At 39.6% G+C, this 21,419-nt stretch overlaps 4 protein-coding genes and 1 long non-coding RNA gene across 6 annotated transcripts; 3 read left to right on the top strand and 2 right to left on the bottom strand.

The window, feature by feature from the left end:
- Positions 1-183: 183 nt before the first annotated feature.
- Positions 184-1,746, bottom strand: LOC108886719 (uncharacterized). The gene is made up of 2 exons (XR_001961488.2): positions 813-1,746; positions 184-260 (listed from the first exon to the last, which is right to left on the bottom strand). It is a non-coding gene; the product is annotated as an uncharacterized LOC108886719 (long non-coding RNA).
- On the top strand, positions 600-6,710 carry cnih1 (cornichon family AMPA receptor auxiliary protein 1). Its single transcript, XM_018681714.2, has 5 exons — positions 600-768; positions 1,756-1,824; positions 4,537-4,649; positions 4,780-4,923; positions 5,264-6,710. The coding sequence occupies exons 1-5, from the start codon at positions 688-690 to the stop codon at positions 5,289-5,291; spliced, it is 435 nt and encodes a 144-aa protein (XP_018537230.1). The 5' UTR covers positions 600-687; the 3' UTR covers positions 5,292-6,710.
- A 1,023-nt stretch (positions 6,711-7,733) lies between these two features.
- Positions 7,734-13,376, bottom strand: cdkn3 (cyclin-dependent kinase inhibitor 3). 2 transcript variants are annotated; one of them, XM_018681709.2, is made up of 8 exons: positions 13,273-13,376; positions 11,558-11,656; positions 11,340-11,395; positions 11,202-11,246; positions 10,111-10,333; positions 9,476-9,507; positions 9,172-9,275; positions 7,734-8,022 (listed from the first exon to the last, which is right to left on the bottom strand). In XM_018681709.2, the coding sequence occupies exons 2-8, from the start codon at positions 11,635-11,637 to the stop codon at positions 7,933-7,935; spliced, it is 630 nt and encodes a 209-aa protein (XP_018537225.1). In that variant the 5' UTR covers positions 11,638-11,656; positions 13,273-13,376; the 3' UTR covers positions 7,734-7,932. The 2 variants fall into 2 exon arrangements, with proteins under 2 accessions (XP_018537225.1, XP_050934109.1); XM_051078152.1 differs by having other exon boundaries at positions 11,558-11,653; positions 13,273-13,340.
- Positions 13,377-13,891: 515 nt separating this feature from the next.
- Positions 13,892-18,433, top strand: LOC108886699 (rho guanine nucleotide exchange factor 33). The gene is made up of 11 exons (XM_018681692.2): positions 13,892-14,461; positions 14,788-15,403; positions 15,566-15,730; positions 15,922-16,022; positions 16,266-16,405; positions 16,874-16,994; positions 17,168-17,306; positions 17,411-17,515; positions 17,595-17,684; positions 17,888-18,036; positions 18,319-18,433. Exons 2-11 carry the CDS (start codon positions 15,362-15,364, stop codon positions 18,431-18,433), a joined length of 1,167 nt encoding a protein of 388 aa, XP_018537208.2. The 5' UTR covers positions 13,892-14,461; positions 14,788-15,361.
- Positions 18,434-18,826: 393 nt separating this feature from the next.
- On the top strand, positions 18,827-21,287 carry LOC127143600 (uncharacterized). Its single transcript, XM_051078151.1, has 3 exons — positions 18,827-19,522; positions 20,146-20,249; positions 20,334-21,287. Exons 1-3 carry the CDS (start codon positions 18,887-18,889, stop codon positions 20,443-20,445), a joined length of 852 nt encoding a protein of 283 aa, XP_050934108.1. The 5' UTR covers positions 18,827-18,886; the 3' UTR covers positions 20,446-21,287.
- Positions 21,288-21,419: the final 132 nt, after the last annotated feature.

Here is a 21,419-nt window from a genome sequence, read left to right as displayed (position 1 = left end):
TGACAATTGGTTTATGTTCAGTACGTGCATATGCATGCAGTACTGTGCAACAGATTAAGGCACTTCAGATGTTTAGATTCTTATCCATTATCAGTATCATCAGGGAGATGTTTGATTGGTTCAAAATTAATTCTGCAGCAAGACAATGAGCCTAAACACACAGCCAGAGTCATAAAAACTAACCTCCAGAGACAAGAACAAGGAGTCACACAACAGATGATATGGTCCCCAGGAGCTCTGATCAACATCATGGAGTCAGTCTGGAATTAACTGATAACTTTCAGTGCCTAAAACATTTGCACAACACAATTTGTTGCACTACTCATATTATTAAACTGTAATGTATATATTTTGTAAGTACAGTATGTATTACCAATATCCTGGTAATATATTTTATATAATAAAAATAAGCTAACACTAGAAAGGACATAACCCAAAATAATAAAGCAAGCAAAATGTTAATTATTGAAACTACAGGTAATTAAGCAAAGTTTGTATTTTGGGATAACAATAACCGACTGAAGGACATTCATAACTCCAGAAGATGGCAGTAATGCAACAAAAATGATACAAGCTAGCTAAACACTCAACAGAAGAAGACACTTGACAAATCTCAAATCGGTTGCGAAGCTGCCTGCATCATCCGCCAGCCGAGCCAGGAACCGACAAGCAGAACCGGAGGAAAAAATGGCGTTCACATTCGCGGCCTTTTGTTATATGCTCGCTCTGCTGCTCACGGCGGCGCTTATCTTCTTCGCTATCTGGCATGTAAGTACACATTAAGACAACTTAAGATAAGACCGTTGGCCTACCAGTCCAGCGGCGCCGACAGGGGTAGTTCAAAGAGCGAGGGAGGCTCTCAAACGCCAGGCTAACGGTAGGCCAGCTTTGTAGCCACATATCCTGGTCGTTTTCGGGTTTTACGTAGCCAGCTTACCGCCGATCTTTCCAACGTCTGGATAGAACGTATTCAAGGGAACACCATAGAAACAGCTGCGCGCCCAATGCCCAGTGTACGTGACCGTTCGTTCTAGAACGCAGCCGTTTTAGAATGAATGGAACACACCCAGCCGTTGGCTAGCAGCTAAAGTTAGCTGTATAAACACCAAAGCGCTATTTTATTTACACGCTGTGTTATCCTGATCTCTGTCTAGTGTTCTCCATTCATTAACCACTCTTCAGTTTCAGTAAACGTAAATTACCATGACAAGCTTGTCAATGATGAGTATTCAGCTAGTAGTTAGCCTGCTAGTTAGCAGGCTTAGCTAACTACCGTTAACCTCCAGTCGTGGAGGGACGAGCCAGTGTTGCTGTCATCCGTTACCTTGATCTTTACCATTCACGTAACCTGTCGCATTTCTTCATTTAGTAGTAGTATTCAGTTTTATTGTAAGAATGTCAACATTAGTATTGCAGGGCGAAACTTTTGGGTAATGTGGCCATGACACAATAAGTCATACCATTAACGTTATTCCTGAGCAGGTTTTGTTTTACCTTACGACAGTTCGCCGATAGTCACTTAAGATCTCAAGTCTCAAGAGAAAGGGTGGAGTTTGCTCTGTCAGAGTAATGGGAATGTTTTGCAATAATTATATGGTATATTGCACATACTGTACAGTTAAAGAATATCGTACTTAAAGGAGTTATTGCTCTACCTTACTGACTCAGTTCAAATGTCAAATTGCATTTAATATGTACATTTATAGTAAGTTCCCCTCTGTTCATTGTTGCTTTGTGGTCATCTTGTTCCACCAGATAATAGCATTTGATGAGCTGAAGACTGACTACAAGAATCCTATAGATCAGTGTAACACTTTAAATCCGGTAAGTGAAGTCACAGTACCTGACACACCTTCCTTGCCTCTTTGAATGCATGAAAAATATTTCATTTACTTTAGGATTTTATCCGCCTATCTGTCTTTTTCAATCATTTCTCTGCACTGTTATGCTAAATAACCTGCCTGTTATGAATTCAGTGATCTTGTCAGCTGTCAAACTCTAACGCCTTTTGTTGTTTTGTTTTTCCTAATCTGCTTTTTTTTACACTTTGTTAACGGCAAAAAGACAGTTGAAAAGGTCAAAAAGATTAAAAGAGTCAAAATTGCATTAAAGGTTTGTACCAATCTTTAAAATGCCCGCTCAGTTCAACTCAGTCTGCAGTCTTGTCATTTTGCACGGGGAAGTGTTTGCAAACGTCTTTTCAGTTAACTAATCTCAGAGTTTAGGTCAGAGTTCAGTCCTGGATTCAGGATTAGTCAACGTGCCACCTGTGCCTTTGGTTTTCCACTGTTGTGTTGTAAACTTTTTTGTAATTGTCCTTTTTATTATCCTAGTTCTTTTGTGAACATTTTTTTGTTGTGAATTCCAACAATATTACAGGTGTATCTGCAAACCTAAAAGAGCAACATTTAAGATATAAGCTTCTCATAAAATACAGAATTTTGCTTCCTTTTGTTGTTTTTATACCTCATCTAACCAGATAAATTTGACTGTGTTTTAAGCTTTTTAAACTGCTTCTCAAGCACAGTAGCCATGATGCTTATGAGAATCATTAGAATATGACATAGTGTAATAACATTATTCTCTTGGATGAAATATCCATTGTTACTAATAAAGTATAGCTGTTAACTGAAAAGACTTGCAAATGCTCAAAACATGCATGATCTTTATTACAACCTACCCTTTGTTTGCATATAGTGTTATAGTTACTGGTACAGTAAATTCCCAGTAAACTCAGAAAGTCAGGTAACTTGTCTGGAGTTTGAGACGACAGTAACATGACACCAGGCCTATGCACTGTCCTGACAGAGCTTTTACATAGGATTTTGTACCAAAGCTTTTTGAACAGTATATACTTAGAGCTGTGGATTGTGGTGTTGGAGGAAATTGAATTATATTCCAGCTGTAAATGAAAACTTTAATACATGTCATATAATCATTTCACTTTTCTGTGAGGAGGAGGCTGCAGTTTGATTCAGCAATGAGCAGAACAAAGCCACTGTATACGTATGAGCTCAGTGTTTGGCTCTAACCTACATCACCTGTGGTTCAGAGCAGATGGCTTCACAATCCCAACACCATCCAGCTCAGCAATATTTGAGACCACTGATTGGTTAGTGATTTCACTAGTAGGAGGAGTTATTTAGTAAAAAGTACAGATTCCTCTATCTCTAATCCATGATGCACTCCACAGTATGATCTGATGTTTTGACCATGCTAGTCTTTTTGCGTGTGGAAACACTCAGCTCAGTTGGCATTTTTTTTTGTGCTGTGATCAGTTGTTTTGTATTTGGCAGCACAGTGCAGGATTTCAACACATTATAGCCCCCCCCCCACCTCCACCTTCCTACATGTCCCTCACCTTTCCATCTGTGGGCTTTTGGTTGCCCCCCAAGCCTCCTCCACCCTCTGCTCTTTTTTGAATGCATGACTTCCATGTGGTGCTTCCATCTGCCCCCGTGAACCCTGCACCAGTTCGAACTCGTGTCAACCTGAGACAGGCTGCTGCATCAACACTGCTAGCGCTCACAGCATGGTTTTTTCTCCAGTGTGTAGCCCAAGTCTGTTTTGTCAGGAAGTGGGATGATCTGTAGGTTTGCCCTCACTGCAAAAGATGTTGATGTTGAGATGTGCAAACATTCTCCAGATTAAAGTTGTTGATGGGTTTTCTTCTGTCAGTTGTGGTCAGACTTGATGATGCATGACACATAAAGCAGGGTGGGAAATTAATCAGCCATTTCTGTCCAGTTAGACTCCTAAATTCAAACAGCCATTCACAAAATTTACCACGAATATAAGTCAGTGGTAAAGGCTAAATGTGATACATGATCTGGCTGCATGGCTACAAACAGTCACACATTTTGCCTTGCTCTTTGTGTTGCCACATCATACACAGGATACCTGAGGATGGTGAATAAGCCTCACTGTGCTAGCTTACTAAACATCAAACAAGTGGGGTTTTTTTGTCCCTAGTTTGGGGCGAGAATTGAGTGTTGAAAACCACGCAAATTTACAGGTGGCATGTCCTAATTTTTCACCCTGTTTGTGTTACACAATAGCGTGCAACTGAGCACTGTTTTTGTACTTTACCTACAGCACAACTGGGCCTGATAGCGTGACACAAAGCTTAACTGCACAGAAATTAAAAACATGAAAAGGATAGTTTAGCATAAGCATCTCACTCACTTTCACTCTAGTTCATTTGTATTTCACTCCTTTGCTTAACTCTCTGTGGAGCAGGCTGCAATTTTTAGAAGTCTGGCTCTTTAAATAGCTCGATTTTCTCTATGTAAAATGGCCTCATTGCCTCGCTGTTTTGTCTTTTGACCAGTGTGCTTTGACTTCATACAGCTCACTACATTTATTACCTGCAAGTCCACGCTTAGTAGTTAAGTATTTTATGTGGACAGCTGAGGAATTTGTCATTACATTACAGCCAATAAAACAGTAAACAGGCATATGAGAATAAGGGAGTTGGACTGACTGGTCATTGTATGAGGATTCTGACATTTTCATCTATTTTTCTTCTCTTTGCAGCTGGTGCTCCCAGAGTATCTCATCCATTTCTTCTTCTGTGTGATGTTCTTCTGTGCAGCTGAGTGGCTCACCCTCTGTCTCAACCTACCACTGCTGGCCTATCATGTCTGGAGGTGAGTATCTGACAGAGAGAGAGGAACCCCCTCTCTACTCATGATAATCTTTAGTCTATCACCTTCTGCTATCCCACAACAAACAGTACAATCTGACTCAATCCACTGCTCTTATCTCACTGTGGTGCAGGTATATGAGCAGGCCTGTGATGAGCTGTCCAGGACTCTACGACCCGACAACCATCATGAACGCTGACATCCTGGCGTACTGTCAAAAAGAAGGCTGGTGCAAACTGGCTTTCTATCTCCTGTCGTTCTTCTACTATCTCTATGGGTACGGTTTTATTTTTACATCTTGTTCCTCTGCACTAAGAATTAATGATTCACACAGAGCTCTTGTGTTTTATCTCAGGATGTCCAATATGTGACAGCGGAGGGAGATTTTCTATAACGTCCTATGTAAATCTGCCATGTTTATCATTTGTAAATAATGTAATCTAATTTCTTAAAGATGGAAATCTCCTGACAATACAATTAAAATCTCATTAAAGAACTGTTCCTATAACTGTTGCCATGTTTTAACAAACAAATCCAACATGATGTATGTGTAATATTACTGCAAAAAATGCCAAATATTTAAGTATTTGTTCCACCTTCTTGTTTCTTTCTAACAGGATGATCTATGTTTTGGTGAGCTCTTAAACCGGACGATGAAGGAAAAGGACCTGCATGTACAGTAGACGACCAGACACTATAATCTTAGTGCTGGAACACTGGACCTGCTGGAGACCACCGTTCAGCAACGCAAGATGCCATTTCAAGCGGACGAACTCTCGAACCCCTACACACAGCGCAGAGTGTCATTTCGGAAACATTTAGCCCGTTTTCAGAGAATATCTTGGTCGCAGCGTTCTTTTCATAACACTATAGTTTCAATTTTATGGAAAATAAGGACAGACCTGAACGGACACGATTTCTTTTTCTTTCCTTTTTTTTATTTTTAATGGTGTGGTGATTTTTGATGCTTGGGATTTAAATAAAGTTTTTTTTTTTTTTTCCATCTTGGTTCCCAACCTTTGAGTGTTTACAATTTAGGCGACATCAGTTTCAGGTGTGCATTTATCTGTGAGAATCTAAGATGTGTGCTGAGTTGCATTAGCTTTTTCTGCAAATTAGATTCTGGGCTTTAACAGCTAATTTATACCTGTCACGTGATTCATTACCATCACTAAAAACAACTAGCAAAGTGCAAACCAGACTTCTGTTCTTGCCCACAGATACATTAAGGTTCTTAAAATGAATATTTTAGGACCTGACAGTACATTTATGTACAGTGAGGGCTGAGGTGCATGGGTTATTATCACTTAGTGAAACGTGTTGCACAGGGACAATCATAGTCTGGTTGTCACAACATCAGTTTTCAAACTGTCTGATGTATCGTTTCCATACTTCAGACCAATCTATCACATTTAATTCATGTAATCCCTGTTGAAATAAATGGCAATATTTGTTTTCTTCAGTGTGAATTCAGAGTAGAAAGCAAACGTGTATGTGACCTGTGTTTCTGTAGAATCGCCTTTGCAAAGCTATCGATAAATTAAAAAGGTAGACTCAACAGTACAAGAATAATGTCAGCATTAGGAGGCAACAGTTACTTTGTGATTCTCTGCTTTCTGCGTTTGAGCTTTGGTAGGAAACTGCTGATGTGCCATACTGTTGAATGTACCTTTTCAAATTCCTTGACTGTTTTTGTCATTTGTGCATTTTGTTCATTTCAGCAACAAAATATTCCACAACCTTAGAAAACTCCTGTTTATTTATTCAATGTTCTCAATTTTACTTTTTATGTCCCAGCGATATCAAACACTCCTCACACGGTCGCTCGTTTCCAGAATCAAAATCTGGGAAGTGATGTTTTTGTTTTAGAGTCAAGGCCATTAGACTTAATTCCTCCAGAAATACTAGAGTATTTATTGCCATTTTCAAATGTGTAAATTTATCAGGGATGGTCATCCGTCACATGAAATTACATTTTTATGTATTAGATCCCATTGTGTCACATCTAGGAAATGACAAGTTTTTGAGTTTATTTGAATCTAAATAAAACTATCCCACTCTTAATGTAGACTGGACTGTTATTTTAAGATCAGTATTTTTAAAGAAATCTAGAAAATAAGGGAAAAATGCTAATTATTTACTATTTATGGATACAATTATAGCTCATGGACTTATTTTTATTTAACTGGAAATCCATGAAAACATGTTTTTCTTGGTGTAGATCTAAAAGGAAATTAAAAATGAAACCAGCCACTGACCTGCACATTAAACACTAAAGACAGTGCAGTGACTTTAAGACGTATTTAATGACTAAAGATCTCAAATTGTTCACTGGTTAAAGTTACAGCTCATTTTAAAAACCAGGAAATTCTTTTTAAACACAATACTTTAACAGAATATAACTATCTTTTTAGTTATATTCTGTTAAAGAATATAAGGAATGTCAAATGATTTCCTGTCCTGCCAAAGTTTCATTTTTAGCAATCTTTAAACTCTCACAGATTTTAAAAGCTCCAAAAACTCTTGCTCAATGGCACTTACCCAGCCTGTTAAGTAACAATAATGCAGGCTTGGACAAAGCAGTTACATGTGACACTATGTAAAAGATTGAGAAATAAAATGTTGCAAGAGGTTTGGTGGTTTACAGTGAACCAGCAGGACTAGGCAGTAATTTAATAACACTAAGTATCCGCTTTGAGCAGAACTGTATTGTGAGGATATAAAGTTCTGTTCAGGTTAGTTATTCCAGCAAATGTGATTAAACATATATATATATATATATATATATATATATCAGCTCCTGATGTTTCGTTTTGTCAGAGTAAGAAGGTTTGTCTGAAGCATAATATTAAAACACCGTTAGCTGCCCTGAAAATCGCTCTCATTAAATCTCCCTTGACTCAATATCACAACACATTTCAATATCGCCATTGTGACACTGATTCAAGTGAGGTTTAGAAATTGTAGTTTTAAGTCATGTGTGATTGTGACCTTTGCTCATTTGAAGTCCTCAACATTTCTAACAAACCTGTGTTATTTGAAACACAATGTAAACAACATATTTTCACCTCACTGCCAACACACCAACAGGATTTCCTCATTAAGCCTTTATTTGATTATAACGAGGATGAGAAAAAGCAATATATTAGAGTATTCTATTAAAGTGCAGCCATTAGAGAATACAATTATATCACACACAATCAAAAGGAGAATCAGTGACAGAGGAGCAGAAGTTTGAAGCAATCGATATTTTCACAGCTCGTGATTTGAAGTGCGAAGCAGCCGATCACCGAGACACGGAGCGCTCTGTGGAAACCTCCCTGCTCTCCTGGTACGCGGCATACCGCTCTCGAAACTCGTGCAGGAAGTTGTATTGCTGTGGAAAAGTAAAATAGTTAAGTCCGTTAATTACCATGTTTGTTACTGAAATATTAGACGACAAGCAGTGCACATTTCAAACAGACAACATTAAAAGGATCATAGTTGTGGTTTTGCATGTTTTAGCCCAGTAACTGTAAATACACACACTTTGTCTGGGGTTTCATTAAGTTACATTATCATTATATGGTAATACTGGTCAGGATAATTCTAAATATAAGATGTTTCCATACTCACATTAGAGTCTGACCAATGCTGGATTTTTTACACCAATTTCAATATTTGATATTTCAAAGAGCTGAGGATATATTGGCCAATATTCGTTTTTAAACAAACTTTTTGATAAGTATCCTTCAAATTTGTTATAAACTGATCATTTTATGTACAGAGCAGGACATTTTACAGTTCAAAAACATTTAAATAACTATTTAAGTGCAACAGTGTTTCTCAATGACTTCAAATCATTTCTGTAGTGAAGTTTCTTGTTATTCATCAGCTGGCATATATAGTGACACAAACAAACTTATATGGTCCATTAATATCAAGCAGCCTGTTCACTGGTCTCTCATCTAATTCACATTATGCTTTTCACACCTGCCATGTTTGCTTATTGTTTGGCTTTGGCTCATCAATTACTGTGATTCTACCTCATTTGTACATTATTCTATTCGCTTATCTTGTATTTATTATTATTAGTATTTTACAGTAGTTTTTACTTTACTTCCTCTTTCTTAAGTATGTGTTGAGCAATTATTATAAAACAGTTTCCCTGCAAAGTTTTTCTGAAATCGGATGAATGTTTTTCAGCAGCCAAAACTCAAAACCCTGATGTCGGAGCGTCATTAAACACAGCACTATTGAAGAGCTTTTAAAACAGAGTCTGCTCACAGCTGCATTATCACATAATAAAAACACTGAAAAATCAGGCAACTAAATTCTCTACTGTGAAGGATTAAACATCCCCAGCAAGTTCAGTCTCTGCACAATCATTTAGATTACAGAAATGAACACAAACTGCTGCCTGGAAAATAAATCTGTACATTTATGTTAAGCTGTGGAAACCAGCTGACATCAATGTTTGATGTGTGTAAACTGTTACTGGGGTAAAACATGTAAATGCACCATTATCTTTCCATTCATCTCTCACCTTCACCGTCTGTATCGCTCCTCCGCCTCTGTGCTCCCTGAGGATTTCAATGGCTTTGTTTGCCGTCATTGTTGAGGAGAGCTGAAGCAGCAGACAGGCAGCGACTGAACAGAGGGAAACATGAGACAGTCATGATCAGAGCAGAGACAAAAAACCAGCAGAGAGGATTTAACATTTTAAACTTTTTAACATAAGATGCTTTAGATTCTAAAGCATCACAAGAAAACACACACTGATGTTGAATAACAGTGACTTGACACAAAATAAAGTGACTTCAAAGTAAAAATAAATAAAATTTTCTTACTTAATGCAGAGCGTCCCAGGCCTCCGTAACAGCTGAAGGGGAAGAAAAAAAAAAGCGCAAATTCCCATCAAATGCACGGCTACAAGCTGAAAGTAAATTGTTCGGTTGTGTAACGAGAAGTGTCCCGCAGAGAACTGTGAAAATGGATGCCTTTGTGGTGAGATGTACCCGGGTTCTCCAGGGCTGTCTGGCACTTTTTGCAGGATACAAAAGTTTTTTTTTTGTTTGTTTTTTTTTTTTTTTGGTTTTTAAATAAAACTTCAAATATTAAAACACACAAAGGGTTTATTTGTTTTAGACAGAATAGCTGCATCTATTTTTAACCAAGGTATTTGTTTCAGCAGCAAAGTTAAACTCCTGGTGAGCAGCTTTATCAGGTTGTTTTTGAGGATAAGAACCAAAACAACTTGCAGGATTTACAGTCCCTTCTCTCTGCATTATTTTCTTTATGTCCTCTTTTGACACCAGTTTGAGACTCTCTGGCGAAATAAACCAACCGCAAGTGTCTGAGGCCATTTTCTGTTCCATTTTTATCCTGTGTAAAAAGGAAGATACTCTGGGAAATGTGAAATACTCCGCCTCTTCATGCGTATGTTTCTTTAAACCCTGATTCTATATTGGTTCATTTCACTCACTGGATCACCGTCCTCCTGTTGTTCTCGAGGCTGACCCGCAGCTCCTCGAGGATCTGGCAGCACCGCTCCAGCTCAGGAGCATCTCCGTCTGGGAAGGGCATGTGGTGGACTGTGAAGCCTTGCTGCTCGTAGACCTCCAGCAGGGAGGGAACCCGGTACTTGTTAAGTTCCCCTCTGGTGCAGAAGACGAACACGGTCTGTACCCCCTGGTTCTGGAGCTCCTCTGGTAACAAGACAAACAAGATGTAAAACTGCAACATTTATAAGAGAGCAGATTGTATACAGTAAAACTGTATTAACTTATTAGATGTCCAGACTTTCTCTCATTTTTTTGTTGAGACTGATCGAGTTAAACACCATTTCTACTGTGATAAAAACAACATTTCTAAACTCAAGGTTACTTTAGTAACACATTTTGATATTTTAAGAAAAGACGACATGTTTTCTAACATCTATCCATTCTTGCATATACATTAAAGTTTGGATCATGACACTAGTCTCATAATCACATTGAATTATCATTTCAATTTATTACCTTTACATAATTTTTCATTGCAGATAATTTGAGGTAGGCAGCAGTTTAGATGTAGGGAGTCAGGCTTTCAGGAAACTGGCACAGTTTAGCAGAGATTATATAAAATCATAACTACAATTATCAAAGCAACATTTAAAACTTAGATTCTGAAAATTAAAAACAATTGGAGCTGGTAATCATTATTTTCTTGATTAAGCAATTAATTGTTTTGTCTATAAAATGTTAGAAAATAGTGGAAATGCCCATTATCATTTTCTACAGCTAAAAGTGATGTATTGCAATTATTGTTTACTTGACCAACAGTCCAGAAACTTAGATAATTAGTTTACTATCTTATATTACTGAGAAAAGCAGCAAATTCTGGTATTTAAAATGAGATTTTCATACAAAAACAAATCTCTAAACTCATTCTAAGACACTCCATTTTCTATATCTACAGGTAAGAGTTATTTCAAAAAAGTTAAAATACTTGTGAATACAAATTTGATCCAAGTTTGGTAACACTAATTAATTCCAGAGTGTTTGTTTTAAACACCAGAAGTTGAGTTCATCTTACCGACGTCTCTCTGCAGACTCCTGCGGATCTCTTTATATCTGCAACCTGAAGCCAGATGAAGGAAAGATATTTATTACATTGAGAAGCAGAAAACATCAAAAACAACATCAAGCGTAAACTGATAAACTGCAGATTTACCTGGTAGTGCACATATCCCAAGAAACTGTGAGCACTCCACGATGGACAGAGGTAACCTGAAGACAAACGAAATATAAACATGTTCACAGTGAGGCTTGTTTCACATTTCAACACTGAAAAACAATCTGACTCTATAGAATTTGACCATTTTACATAAAAATGAACAAGCTCACACACGTTCTGGTCCTCAAGACAAAAGCAAAACTGCAAAAACTTACCAGGAGATGTGGAAAGGTGTCAGCTGCTCCTCTCCGACCTCCTCGTCTTCAGATGAGGAGTCAAACTCACTCGTCCTCATGACTTCAGCCAAAACACTGCTGAGGAAGAAGGAAGGAAAATTCAGTGCTGAGAGTCACAGCACAAACTGACTTTCACCCTATTTACTTGATTTTTAAGATATTTTGATGCATTTTATCTTTGATTTCTGTGTCATATGAAACACGTTCTAAATAACTCACTGCAAACATCACTTATTTTCAGCCATGTTATGTTACTGTGGTGTGGTTATGCAGCAGAAGGTACAGACCAATGACTGTATTTAAAAATATCTGTATATGTTTATATACAGTCACTGGTACAGACTGATTAGAAAAATCTTCAAACCCAGCCTCACCACAAAATCATATAGATGTGAAGTAAACCATTCAAACAAGTCTCTAAGTTGATTTTATTACTTTACAGAAATACAGTATGTAGCAAATAAATTATTATTAAGCTGCAAGTAATGCAAACATTAATGTATCAGTAATTATAATACATTCTTAGAATATACAGTGGCTTCAGAAAGTATTCAGACCCCTACACTTTTATTGCAAAATTGATTGTGTTGTAGCAATTACAGCTTCTAGTCTTCTTGGACAAGTCTGTACAAGCTTTGCAAACCTGGGTTTAGGTTTATCCCATTTTTCCTGACAGGTCCTCTCAGACTTGGTCAGACTGGACGGGGAGGTCCTCCCATCTCTGCAGAGGACTCCTGAGACTCTGCTAAAGTGACTCAGTCTGCAGACGACACTCTAAGAAGGTCCCAAACTTATTCCAATTATTGAAGCCACATTTTCACTGCAGAGATCTACAGAGACCTCCTCTGACTTCATGGCCTTCTTCTTCTTTTTGGTGTAAACTGTGGTACCTTTGTGTGCTTTTCTAACCTATGTCCAATCAATTTAATTTGCCACAGGTGGACTCCAATCAGGTTCTAGACTCATCTCAAGGATAATTAAAACTGAGGATGCACCTGACCACAGTTTGCAGTGCCACAGAAAAGGGTCTGAGTACTTAAGTGAATGAGAGATTCAGTTTTTAATAAACATGCAAAAATATCTGTGTTTGCACTTTGTCATTATGTGTTGTATGTGACTGATGAGCAAAAACAGCAATACAATAAAGTGTGTAAAAGGTAAAGGACACTGAACACTTGTTGCCACAATAATTTACTCTGAAACACGTCATTCTGCATAATGACTACTTTTACTCCTGGCACTTTAAGCATAATATTATAATGCTTTATGCTCATAGTTGTGTACTTCTTACACCACTGCTTGGTGGGCTAACACGAACACATGCTAAAACCATGACAGGTGTGGTCCTTTAAATAAACTCGGCTTCACACAAACCTGTAAACTGAATAAAACCGCTACAGCTTGCCTAGGAAAATAGTTCTTTCCTCCACAATCCAAACTGTATTAATATTCCAGGGAAGGACAACATATTATTTGACACAGTGTTAACATTCGTGTCAATACTGTGTTGTTGTTGATTGTTGCTAACGTTAGCTGTGCGGCTCATTGGTCTAAACGAAGCCAAACGGGGAAGAATGTAATTTAACCCTTATCTAACCCTTATAAAAAAGTAATACGCAGCTCTTTAGTGTCACAGATATGCATATATGTTGCTAAATATCCAGTATATTAATGTCGTTTTGATCATTGCTCACCGGTCAGGCTCTGCTCCTGAGCATGTTTTGACAGCTCCGTCACAGCTTCGATTTGAAAACCCAATGAACCAAACAACCAATCAGGTTCGAGTATTGGATCTTAACCACGCCCCTTCCCAAAACAACGCAGCGCTGTGTTCGCTCGATTTATTCTCCGGAGTGATCCACACGGGCGGAGAGGTGGTGATTATTTTAGCTAATTTTATTCCGTTTCATTTTAATCATTATATATTATTTATTTGATTATTATCATTACTATTATATCACATGTTAAGGTACTTAACTTTATATATACGTACAGAATGAGTGTGTACATACAGTATAGCGGACGTTTTCAAATGAAAAATATACTTTAATTAAAATACTCCGTTACAAATAAAAAATCATGTACTCAAAATTTAAAGTAAGTAAAAATATAGAAGTATAAGCAACCACGTGTACTTGAAGTATCAGACGTTACATTACTCTGTGTGTAGAATTGCCACTAATATTGTTATTATATTATTGGACCATTATTATTGATGTATTAATATATAAGTGGAACTAAATGGTGTATTTGGTGGAGGTGACGCTAATTTAACAATTTCACTCACAGTAGGGTACAGTCGGATCTGTAGTAAGGCATCCTAATTTTAAAAACTCACGTTTTGTGTTTAAAATCCTCTAAATTTAATTTTATTTCTACCTCTTTATCTGTTTTCTTACATTTAATTGATGTTGTGGAAGCTGCTACTGACAGCAGCCATGATACATTTCCATATTAAAAACCTTTTTTAAAAACGACTCTATGAGCAACATGCGAACAAAATAAAAGACAAAACAACAACTTAAACGTGCTCGTAAAATAACAGTAGAATAAAATATTTCCCTGTAGATGCACGACAATAATTCCACTGCTGTAACTAACTCTAATAAATCAGCTCTTCCATCGGGACATGAACCTGGTTCCTACTCGACCTGACTTCCCCAGTAAATGACAGAGCAGCTCACTGAGCGTCCTGCAGGACATCTGCTGTCTGCACAGAGCAGCGCTCAGCTCCTCACCGCACCACCGCCTTCACACACCGCACATGACTGAAGCCAAGTTTTTACCACAGAGGAGGAGAAACTGGACATTTTTAAAGGATTTAAAGATTCACTGCATCTTTTAAAATGTCTGGAGAAGCGATTCTGTGGAGCTGTGACTGAGGTGAGTTTGTTGTGGTTTTCTTTACATCTTTTGCTTCAGCAGTCAGTTTTTGATTGAGATTTCTGGATGTTTGGACATCACTGACATTATAATTCTGTTAAGAAATATTAAAAGATGCCTTTAAGTCGCCAGCATGTACATCACAGTCTGTAAGCCTTCAATAAAAATGTGATTTCTACATATTTTCTTTCCTGAAGTGATGTAAAATAACCTCAGCAGCGCTGCAATCAACAGTGATTTTATTTTAGTTTCTGTTTAAAATGAAAGGACCATAACGTATTGGATTCTCCGGTGTTTTTGCTGATCCGTGCCTGTCCTTCTGTCAGCACACTTTATAAGGAGGGATCTTGGCTCCTGCGGCCGTTTCCCCTGCAGGGCTGAGCTCTTTGGCTGGCTCGCCACTTCCTTAGCAGAGGGGCTGCTGGCAGGGGCAACATCTGAGCAGGTACCACAAACAAACACGAATGCAGACATGAAAGTCACCGAAACAGGTCGGAAATGTAATTTAAACTCCTCAGGTGCAGGTTTAAGCTTTTAATGCATCTGTAAACACAATAGATGTTGACAGAATTTAGATTTAGATTCAGATATTGTCTGTTTCTGATAATCTGTGTGAGGTTTTGGTCTGAAACAGGTTGAGGATTCATGTTACAGAGAGAAAACCAGGTTGACCTCTCGGCTTTGTTCCTATTGTGCACCTACAACTCTATCTGTACCTCGATCTCTGTCTGATTTACACAGGAGGACATGCTTCTCTGCACACACTCGACCAAACACCTCAGCTTATCACCTTATTTCCAGCTGGAAAAAAATCACACAGCTCATAGTGGCTGCAGAGTTTGTGAACATTAATCACTGAGTGTTTGCAAACAGGTTTGTTTGTGTCTCTGTGCACAGGTCATGAAGCCTCAGGAGACAGAGCTTGTCACTGAAATCTCCAAGGTATTCTCCACCTTCCCTCATCATCAGCCAGCCTGGTTTCATTAAAGGAGACAGTTCACGTTAAATCACAAACTCTTATTATTTGCAAAATTATCAGCAGATGGAAAATAAATCCCCTTTGACGTCACGTAGCTAATGTTTTACACCCGCTGTCCCCCTCAGTTACAATGCATGGTCTCGGAGCTGAAGACGGGTTTTACCAGCGCTCTCCTGGAGCTCAGTCAGATCCAGCACGGAGACACGTTCCTGAGGGAGGAGCTGGAGGAGAACAGGAGGAGCTGCCAGAAAAAAGCTCTTCGTCTGGAGGCTCTGGTCGAGTCTCTGAGGGTGAGACTCCACAGATTAGTTTAATTATTCAGATAAATCTAAGATACAACCACACAAACAATTTAGAGAAAAAGATGCTGAGAAAATGGGACTTTCTCTCAAGATTATACATCTATAACAGATATTAAAAAAAAAGATGATTGTGACTAAAGAAAGGTTAAATTTAGTCTCATTGCTTTGTCGTCCTGCAGGAGGAACTCGGTGTGATGCGGTGTCAGGTCCTGCAGCTGTACAGTAACAGACAGAGACCTCAGCAGGACGGAAAGAGCTCCACATCAAAACAGAGAGAGAGGTAAAACACACACATATAGTCTGATATTAACACACAACACATCCCATACTGTTTTGTGCCACAGAAGCTGAGTATAAAGGCTGATAACCTTCTCAATAATTCACATAATCATGATGTTATAACACTGACTGCATGCATGGTCTCATATAACCCTCCACATCAACGTACCTGAGCATGTCATGCTTTCTAACGTGACGTGGAGATGTGTAAGACCTGCAGACAGACATGTTGTCATCTGTGCAGCAGTGAAGCAGCGGAGGCGGCCGGAGGTGGACGGAGTCAGTGCGAGTGTTCGTCTGCTCCTCCGGCCTGTCTGTCCAGAGGGAAGCTGCTCCTCCACTGTTTCCTGCAGGGACTCAAAGCAGGACTGAGCGAAGGCACAGGTGTGTTACAGTGTGGGAGACTGTCAGGATCTGTCACAGTAGTAATGAAACAATGAGCATTTTGAAAACAAAAACACATAAAGGTGTAGTCACTTAAACAACAACACACATCTGGAACAAAATAAGCTGTTGCAGGAAAAACATTTGAGACATTTTGAAGAGATTTGTTTACTTTTACTGGAGCAAACAACAGTGTTTTCTTTTCTGTAATATGCTAGAAGAACAACCTGATATCAAAATTATAAAAGCGTTTAACTTCGCTGACACCTGCTCTTTAGTAAGTGCAGTTAAAGTCTCAAACGACTAACAGATATAAAGCCTTATTTAAACATGTTCAGCACCTTGCTAAAACAACAGACTTTCCATCAGACTGACCTGAAAGCTCATGAATGTCATTTAAAAACAGAAACATAACCATCACAGGTGAACACAGGTCCGCTGTAGCTAAACATGATCCTCTCTGTGCAGATGCTCGACATCAGGTGGCGATGCAGCTTCTCCATTCAGAGTGGGAGTACGTTTCAACCTTAAACCAGCTGTACGACAAATACAAGACACCGCCTGCTCACCAGACGACTGTGGAGCCATAGTAAGTGTTCGACAGTTTATATAACTTATCAGACTGCAGCTAGACAGGGAACAACATCAGACTGTCTTTTCCAGCAACTAAGATCTTTAACTGTGTGTGGAAAACTGACACTATTTTACATCCAACTGCACAAAACAGTCACAAAAACAGTGTCATTTTGTTTTTTGATTCAGTCAGACGTATCTAAAATTTGTGGAGCAGCTGCTGCAGCGACACCTCCTCTTCAGAAACACCCTGCAGGAGCGATTATCTGCTGAGCACTGGAAGTCTCTGGTTGGAGACATCCTGGTGCAGCTGATCGGCCAAAATGACGTAAGCTGAGGCTTTTTTTGGGAGGAGATATTTTTGATTTCAGTCTATTACGGTAAACACTGAAGGGCTGGGTGCTCATATTTATTCTAACGTGGGTTGTCCAGACAGCTTTTTCAGACATGTACCTCGGATACACGACCACTCTGGCGTCCTTCCTCTCGCTGGAGTTCAACAGACTGAATCATCCAGAGAAAGGACACAAGCTGCAGGTACTCAAAGTGAACCTTACTTACATCAACGTACTCACGAGACCAGAGATGCTGATGGATGTTTTCTGTGGTTTTACAGAGCGGGCAGATGGAGAGAGAGGAAATGAAACTGCTCTCCCTGCTGCTGGCACCTGTCTCTCGTATACACAGCTACCTGAGTCATATTCAGGTGAGTCAGCGGGAGGCCGAGCACAGGGACGTCCACACATCTGAAAAACACAAACACAAAATGATTCACATCAGAGAATCATCATCAAACCTACCAACTTTTATTTCAGATTTTTACACACTTACATACATATTTAAGGTCACATAAATTACATCTAATCACCTTATTGATTAGCTCATTGCTTCTTTTTCCTCCCTGTGTAGAATTTGTTGCAGTGGACGGGTAAAGAGCATCCTGACTGCAGCCTCCTTCTGGGCACAGAGCGAGCGCTGAGGAGCATCTTGTCTCGCTGTCATGTGATTCTGGAGGAAGACGTGCGATGGGAGGAAGGAGAGGAAGGAGCAGGACAAAGGTCAGAGCAACACGAGGAGGATTAACAGATCACAGATTTCATTACCAGTTTATGTAGCCGAGATATTGCTCCGTTTGAGGCCAAATAAATCTAGTATGTGATCATCGATGGAGCTCTTAAATCATTACTGGCATAAAGATGAGCTTTACATACAACTTATTTAAACAGTTGAGGTTGGTCATGAGCTAAAACTAAGTGTAAATGAAAAGCAGTAACTATCAGCCTGTGTCTCTGTGTTTTTAACTGAAGTCCACAAGTTCAAATTTTCCTTTTCATGAACAGCGGCTCCTCTGATGCTGCAGCTGCTGGATCCTCTGCAAACTGTTGCATCAGAAGTCAACAGCCCAGAGAGTCTCAGAGGGGCAGGGAGGAGTCAAACTCTGCTGCTCAGAGGTGAGCGGCGCCCTCTGCTGGCCTCTGATTGTACAGCAGCCAACAGGACACCTGCAGCTCAGACTAGATCAGTGTCTTTTTCTGTGCCATTGTCATGCAAAAATGTTGGAACTTGATCTTATTTGTTGTCACATATTTTAGCTCATGAACTTTTAGTTTCAACCTTCCAGGCAAATATTAGCATCCAAATCCTTTCAGCACAACAGGAAAAGAGACTTGAGCATCGTGCATGTTCATTTTAGATCATTTTAAGAAGAAAGTAAGGAGTGAAAGCAGGAGTGAAAGAAGAAATAACAGAAGGAAGAAGCGAGGAGATGATAGGAAAAAGAAAAACAATGAGAAACTCCTGTAAAGTCAGAGTACTTCCTGTATAATAACCTTCACTAACCTCCCCTCTCCTTCCCTCAGAGACAACCAGCCGCTGTTCACCTCACAAACGGTGGACGGCCACCACTCGATGCGTCTCGAGTGCTGGTCCTGCAGCCCGGTGAGGAGGAAGGGCTGTGGGAGAGACCGGATCGCTCTGAACCAGCCGGCCCGAGACTGTGGACACGCCTACTGCTCCCTCCTCACCCCGGACGCTGCGGGATGGGGCGAGAACAGCGACTCGGGTCAGGGCACCTTCAGCCAGCCCACGGGGAAAGGCACCAATGAGCTGGAGGCGCCACTGGGGACACACAGCCTGGAGGACTGCGAGACCGACCCTGACGACACCTCGGCTTTCGACTACTCCTCTGTCACCTCCTGCAGCCCTGACGGCACCCTGCGCAGGGAGATGATGGCCAGCAACAGCGGGGAGGATGAGGAGGAGGACAGCCAGGTGCCGGTGCTGTTAAAGCCCTCGTACAGCCAGCAGCAGCAGCAGCAACAGTCCAGGGAGGCTCCCAGAGAGAGGACTGTGTGTCTGAGGTGGCAGATTCCCAGATTAACCCCTCATCCTCCTCTGAGAAACACGGCGGGGTCGTGCGTAGACGGGCCGACGCCGTGTCTCGTCAGCTCCTACGGGAAGAGGCTGGTCAGCGTCAGGAAAGGGTCGCCACCTCTACACCTGAAAAGTGCCTTCAGGCCCATCTGGGATGACCCGTCCAAACAGGTACTCATGTTTTTATCACACACACATCTGGTCCCAGAAAAAAGGAAGTTTGATCATATCACACCTGTTTCTTCTTTCTTTACTTTGGCTTCTGTTTAGTTTCAGAACTAGAGCTGAAACTAACAATTATTTTCATTATTGTTTGGTCTCTGAAATGTCAAGAAATACTATTAATATTAAAATGCCTGGTTTGATTTACAGCAGCCTGAGGAGATGTATCCAAATGTCCTAAACTCCAAAGATATCCAGTATACAATCAAATATGACAAAGAAAAGCATTAAATCCTCACATTTGAGAAGCTAGAGTCTGCAAATATTTGGCATTTTTGCTTGAAAATTTACCAGAACGATTCATGAATAAATAAAATAGTTGAGAGTCATTTTTCTGTAAACCAGTTTATCATTGCAGCAATACTCAGAACCTACTAGTAAAATTACTTTCATGTGGAGCTGAAGCCCCTTTAATTTAAGGCAGAGTATTACTCGTCTACTCTACTCGTATATCATGTAATTAGTTTCTTAAACTCTTTGATGAAATAATTTCCTGTCAACTCTCTGCAATCTTCTCTTTTCCCCTCATTAATACTCTCAAATCTGTTTCTCCACATCGCCTCATGAACCAGGTCGATTCAGCTCCAGAGAAAGACAACAGACAAGGCTTCGTACCAATTCAGGCTCCAGCGAGGCAGAGCTTTCAGAGTTTCAACCCGAGCAGAGAAACCCTGAGGTAAGAGTCTGACACTTATGATGAATCTAGAAAATATGAGAATACCTGCTGCTTCTCTGAACTCGTCCATCCATCCCTCCTCAGACCGGGCATGGCTCAGCAGCGAGGTAACCACGCAGCAGCAGCAGCAGCGATGAGCAGTGGAGGATTGTGGGATGACAGTGAGGACAGCGAGGGACCCTGCAGCACTGTTTGACCCCTGCCGTCCTCACAAGGACTGTCACAAAAAACTGTTGCACACAAAATCTGGAAGTTACAAACAAACCTGAGCCCGAGTTACGACTTCTGCGATGGATGCATGAATGAGAAATCAGTGAAACAGAAACCTGAAAACAGCCAAACAGCAGACGTCTTTGTTTGTCTGTTTGGCTCTTCAGGATTACACACATGGGATAAATATCAGAGCATTTTGGGGTTTTGTTTCTAAACAAACAAAAATACACGTGAGAAATAACTCCTACCAGAAAAAAAACACACTTAAATATTTCAGATAATTGGAGATGAAGTGGATGATGAATCAATATGTAGCTAAAAACTTAACAAATTTTACTTTATAGGTTTAAACCCTTGATTTTAATATTTGAACTAAGCTGTTTCCGTTTCCGGTTGTTCTCCAGCCCCCCTGCTACTCTTAAGGATAAGCTGTATAGATTATTGATATATGGATGGATGTTTCCCCGTTCACAGTATTTATGATAAGCTAAGTTATCCAGAGGCTAGAGATAGTTTCAAAGTAATGTCAAAAATGAAGAGTAATATCAAACTTCTCATCCTATGGAAGCACATTTCTGCCAATGTGACAAAAACAAGACTCTCTAAGTAATTATAATAAGAAACTTTTTCAAAACAATGAAAAATGTTCCTAAAAATGAGAAATGTTCTCAGAACAACGAGAAATCTTCTAAAATCAATGAAAAACTTTCTCAAATTAATGAAAAACTTCATGAAAACAATGAGAAATGTTCTAAGAATAATGAAAAACCTTCTCAAAACAATGAAAAACTTTAGGCATAATGACTTAATATCTCAAAATAACAAGAGTTCTCAAATAATGACAAAAAAGAGATACTATTTTGGGATATTTCCTTATGTTGAGAAAGTTTCTCATTACAGTGACTTACAGATCTTTTTTCCATCACTTGCAGAATTAATTTTCATATCATCCAACTT

The sequence above is a fragment of the Lates calcarifer genome, linkage group LG19 (assembly GCF_001640805.2).
Source record: "Lates calcarifer isolate ASB-BC8 linkage group LG19, TLL_Latcal_v3, whole genome shotgun sequence".
Classification (NCBI taxonomy): domain Eukaryota; kingdom Metazoa; phylum Chordata; class Actinopteri; family Centropomidae; genus Lates; species Lates calcarifer.
This window is presented reverse-complemented; position numbering and strand designations above follow the sequence as displayed.

Coding starts and splice junctions, on each gene's coding strand:
- cnih1 (XM_018681714.2), top strand. CDS start 688: ATGGCGTTCACATTCGCGGCCTTTTGTTATATGCTCGCTCTGCTGCTC. Junction 769..1,755: donor TCTTCTTCGCTATCTGGCAT/GTAAGTACACAT, acceptor TTGTTCCACCAG/ATAATAGCATTTGATGAGCT. Junction 4,924..5,263: donor TTCTTCTACTATCTCTATGG/GTACGGTTTTAT, acceptor TCTTTCTAACAG/GATGATCTATGTTTTGGTGA.
- cdkn3 (XM_018681709.2), bottom strand. CDS start 11,637: ATGAGGACGAGTGAGTTTGACTCCTCATCTGAAGACGAGGAGGTCGGA. Junction 9,276..9,475: donor CCTGGGACGCTCTGCATTAA/GTAAGAAAATTT, acceptor CCCTCTGTTCAG/TCGCTGCCTGTCTGCTGCTT. Junction 8,023..9,171: donor GAGCGATACAGACGGTGAAG/GTGAGAGATGAA, acceptor ACTTTTCCACAG/CAATACAACTTCCTGCACGA.
- LOC108886699 (XM_018681692.2), top strand. CDS start 15,362: ATGAAGCCTCAGGAGACAGAGCTTGTCACTGAAATCTCCAAG. Junction 16,023..16,265: donor ACATCAAAACAGAGAGAGAG/GTAAAACACACA, acceptor TCATCTGTGCAG/CAGTGAAGCAGCGGAGGCGG. Junction 16,995..17,167: donor CAGACGACTGTGGAGCCATA/GTAAGTGTTCGA, acceptor TTTTTGATTCAG/TCAGACGTATCTAAAATTTG.
- LOC127143600 (XM_051078151.1), top strand. CDS start 18,887: ATGCGTCTCGAGTGCTGGTCCTGCAGCCCGGTGAGGAGGAAGGGCTGT. Junction 19,523..20,145: donor GGGATGACCCGTCCAAACAG/GTACTCATGTTT, acceptor CTCATGAACCAG/GTCGATTCAGCTCCAGAGAA. Junction 20,250..20,333: donor CCGAGCAGAGAAACCCTGAG/GTAAGAGTCTGA, acceptor ATCCCTCCTCAG/ACCGGGCATGGCTCAGCAGC.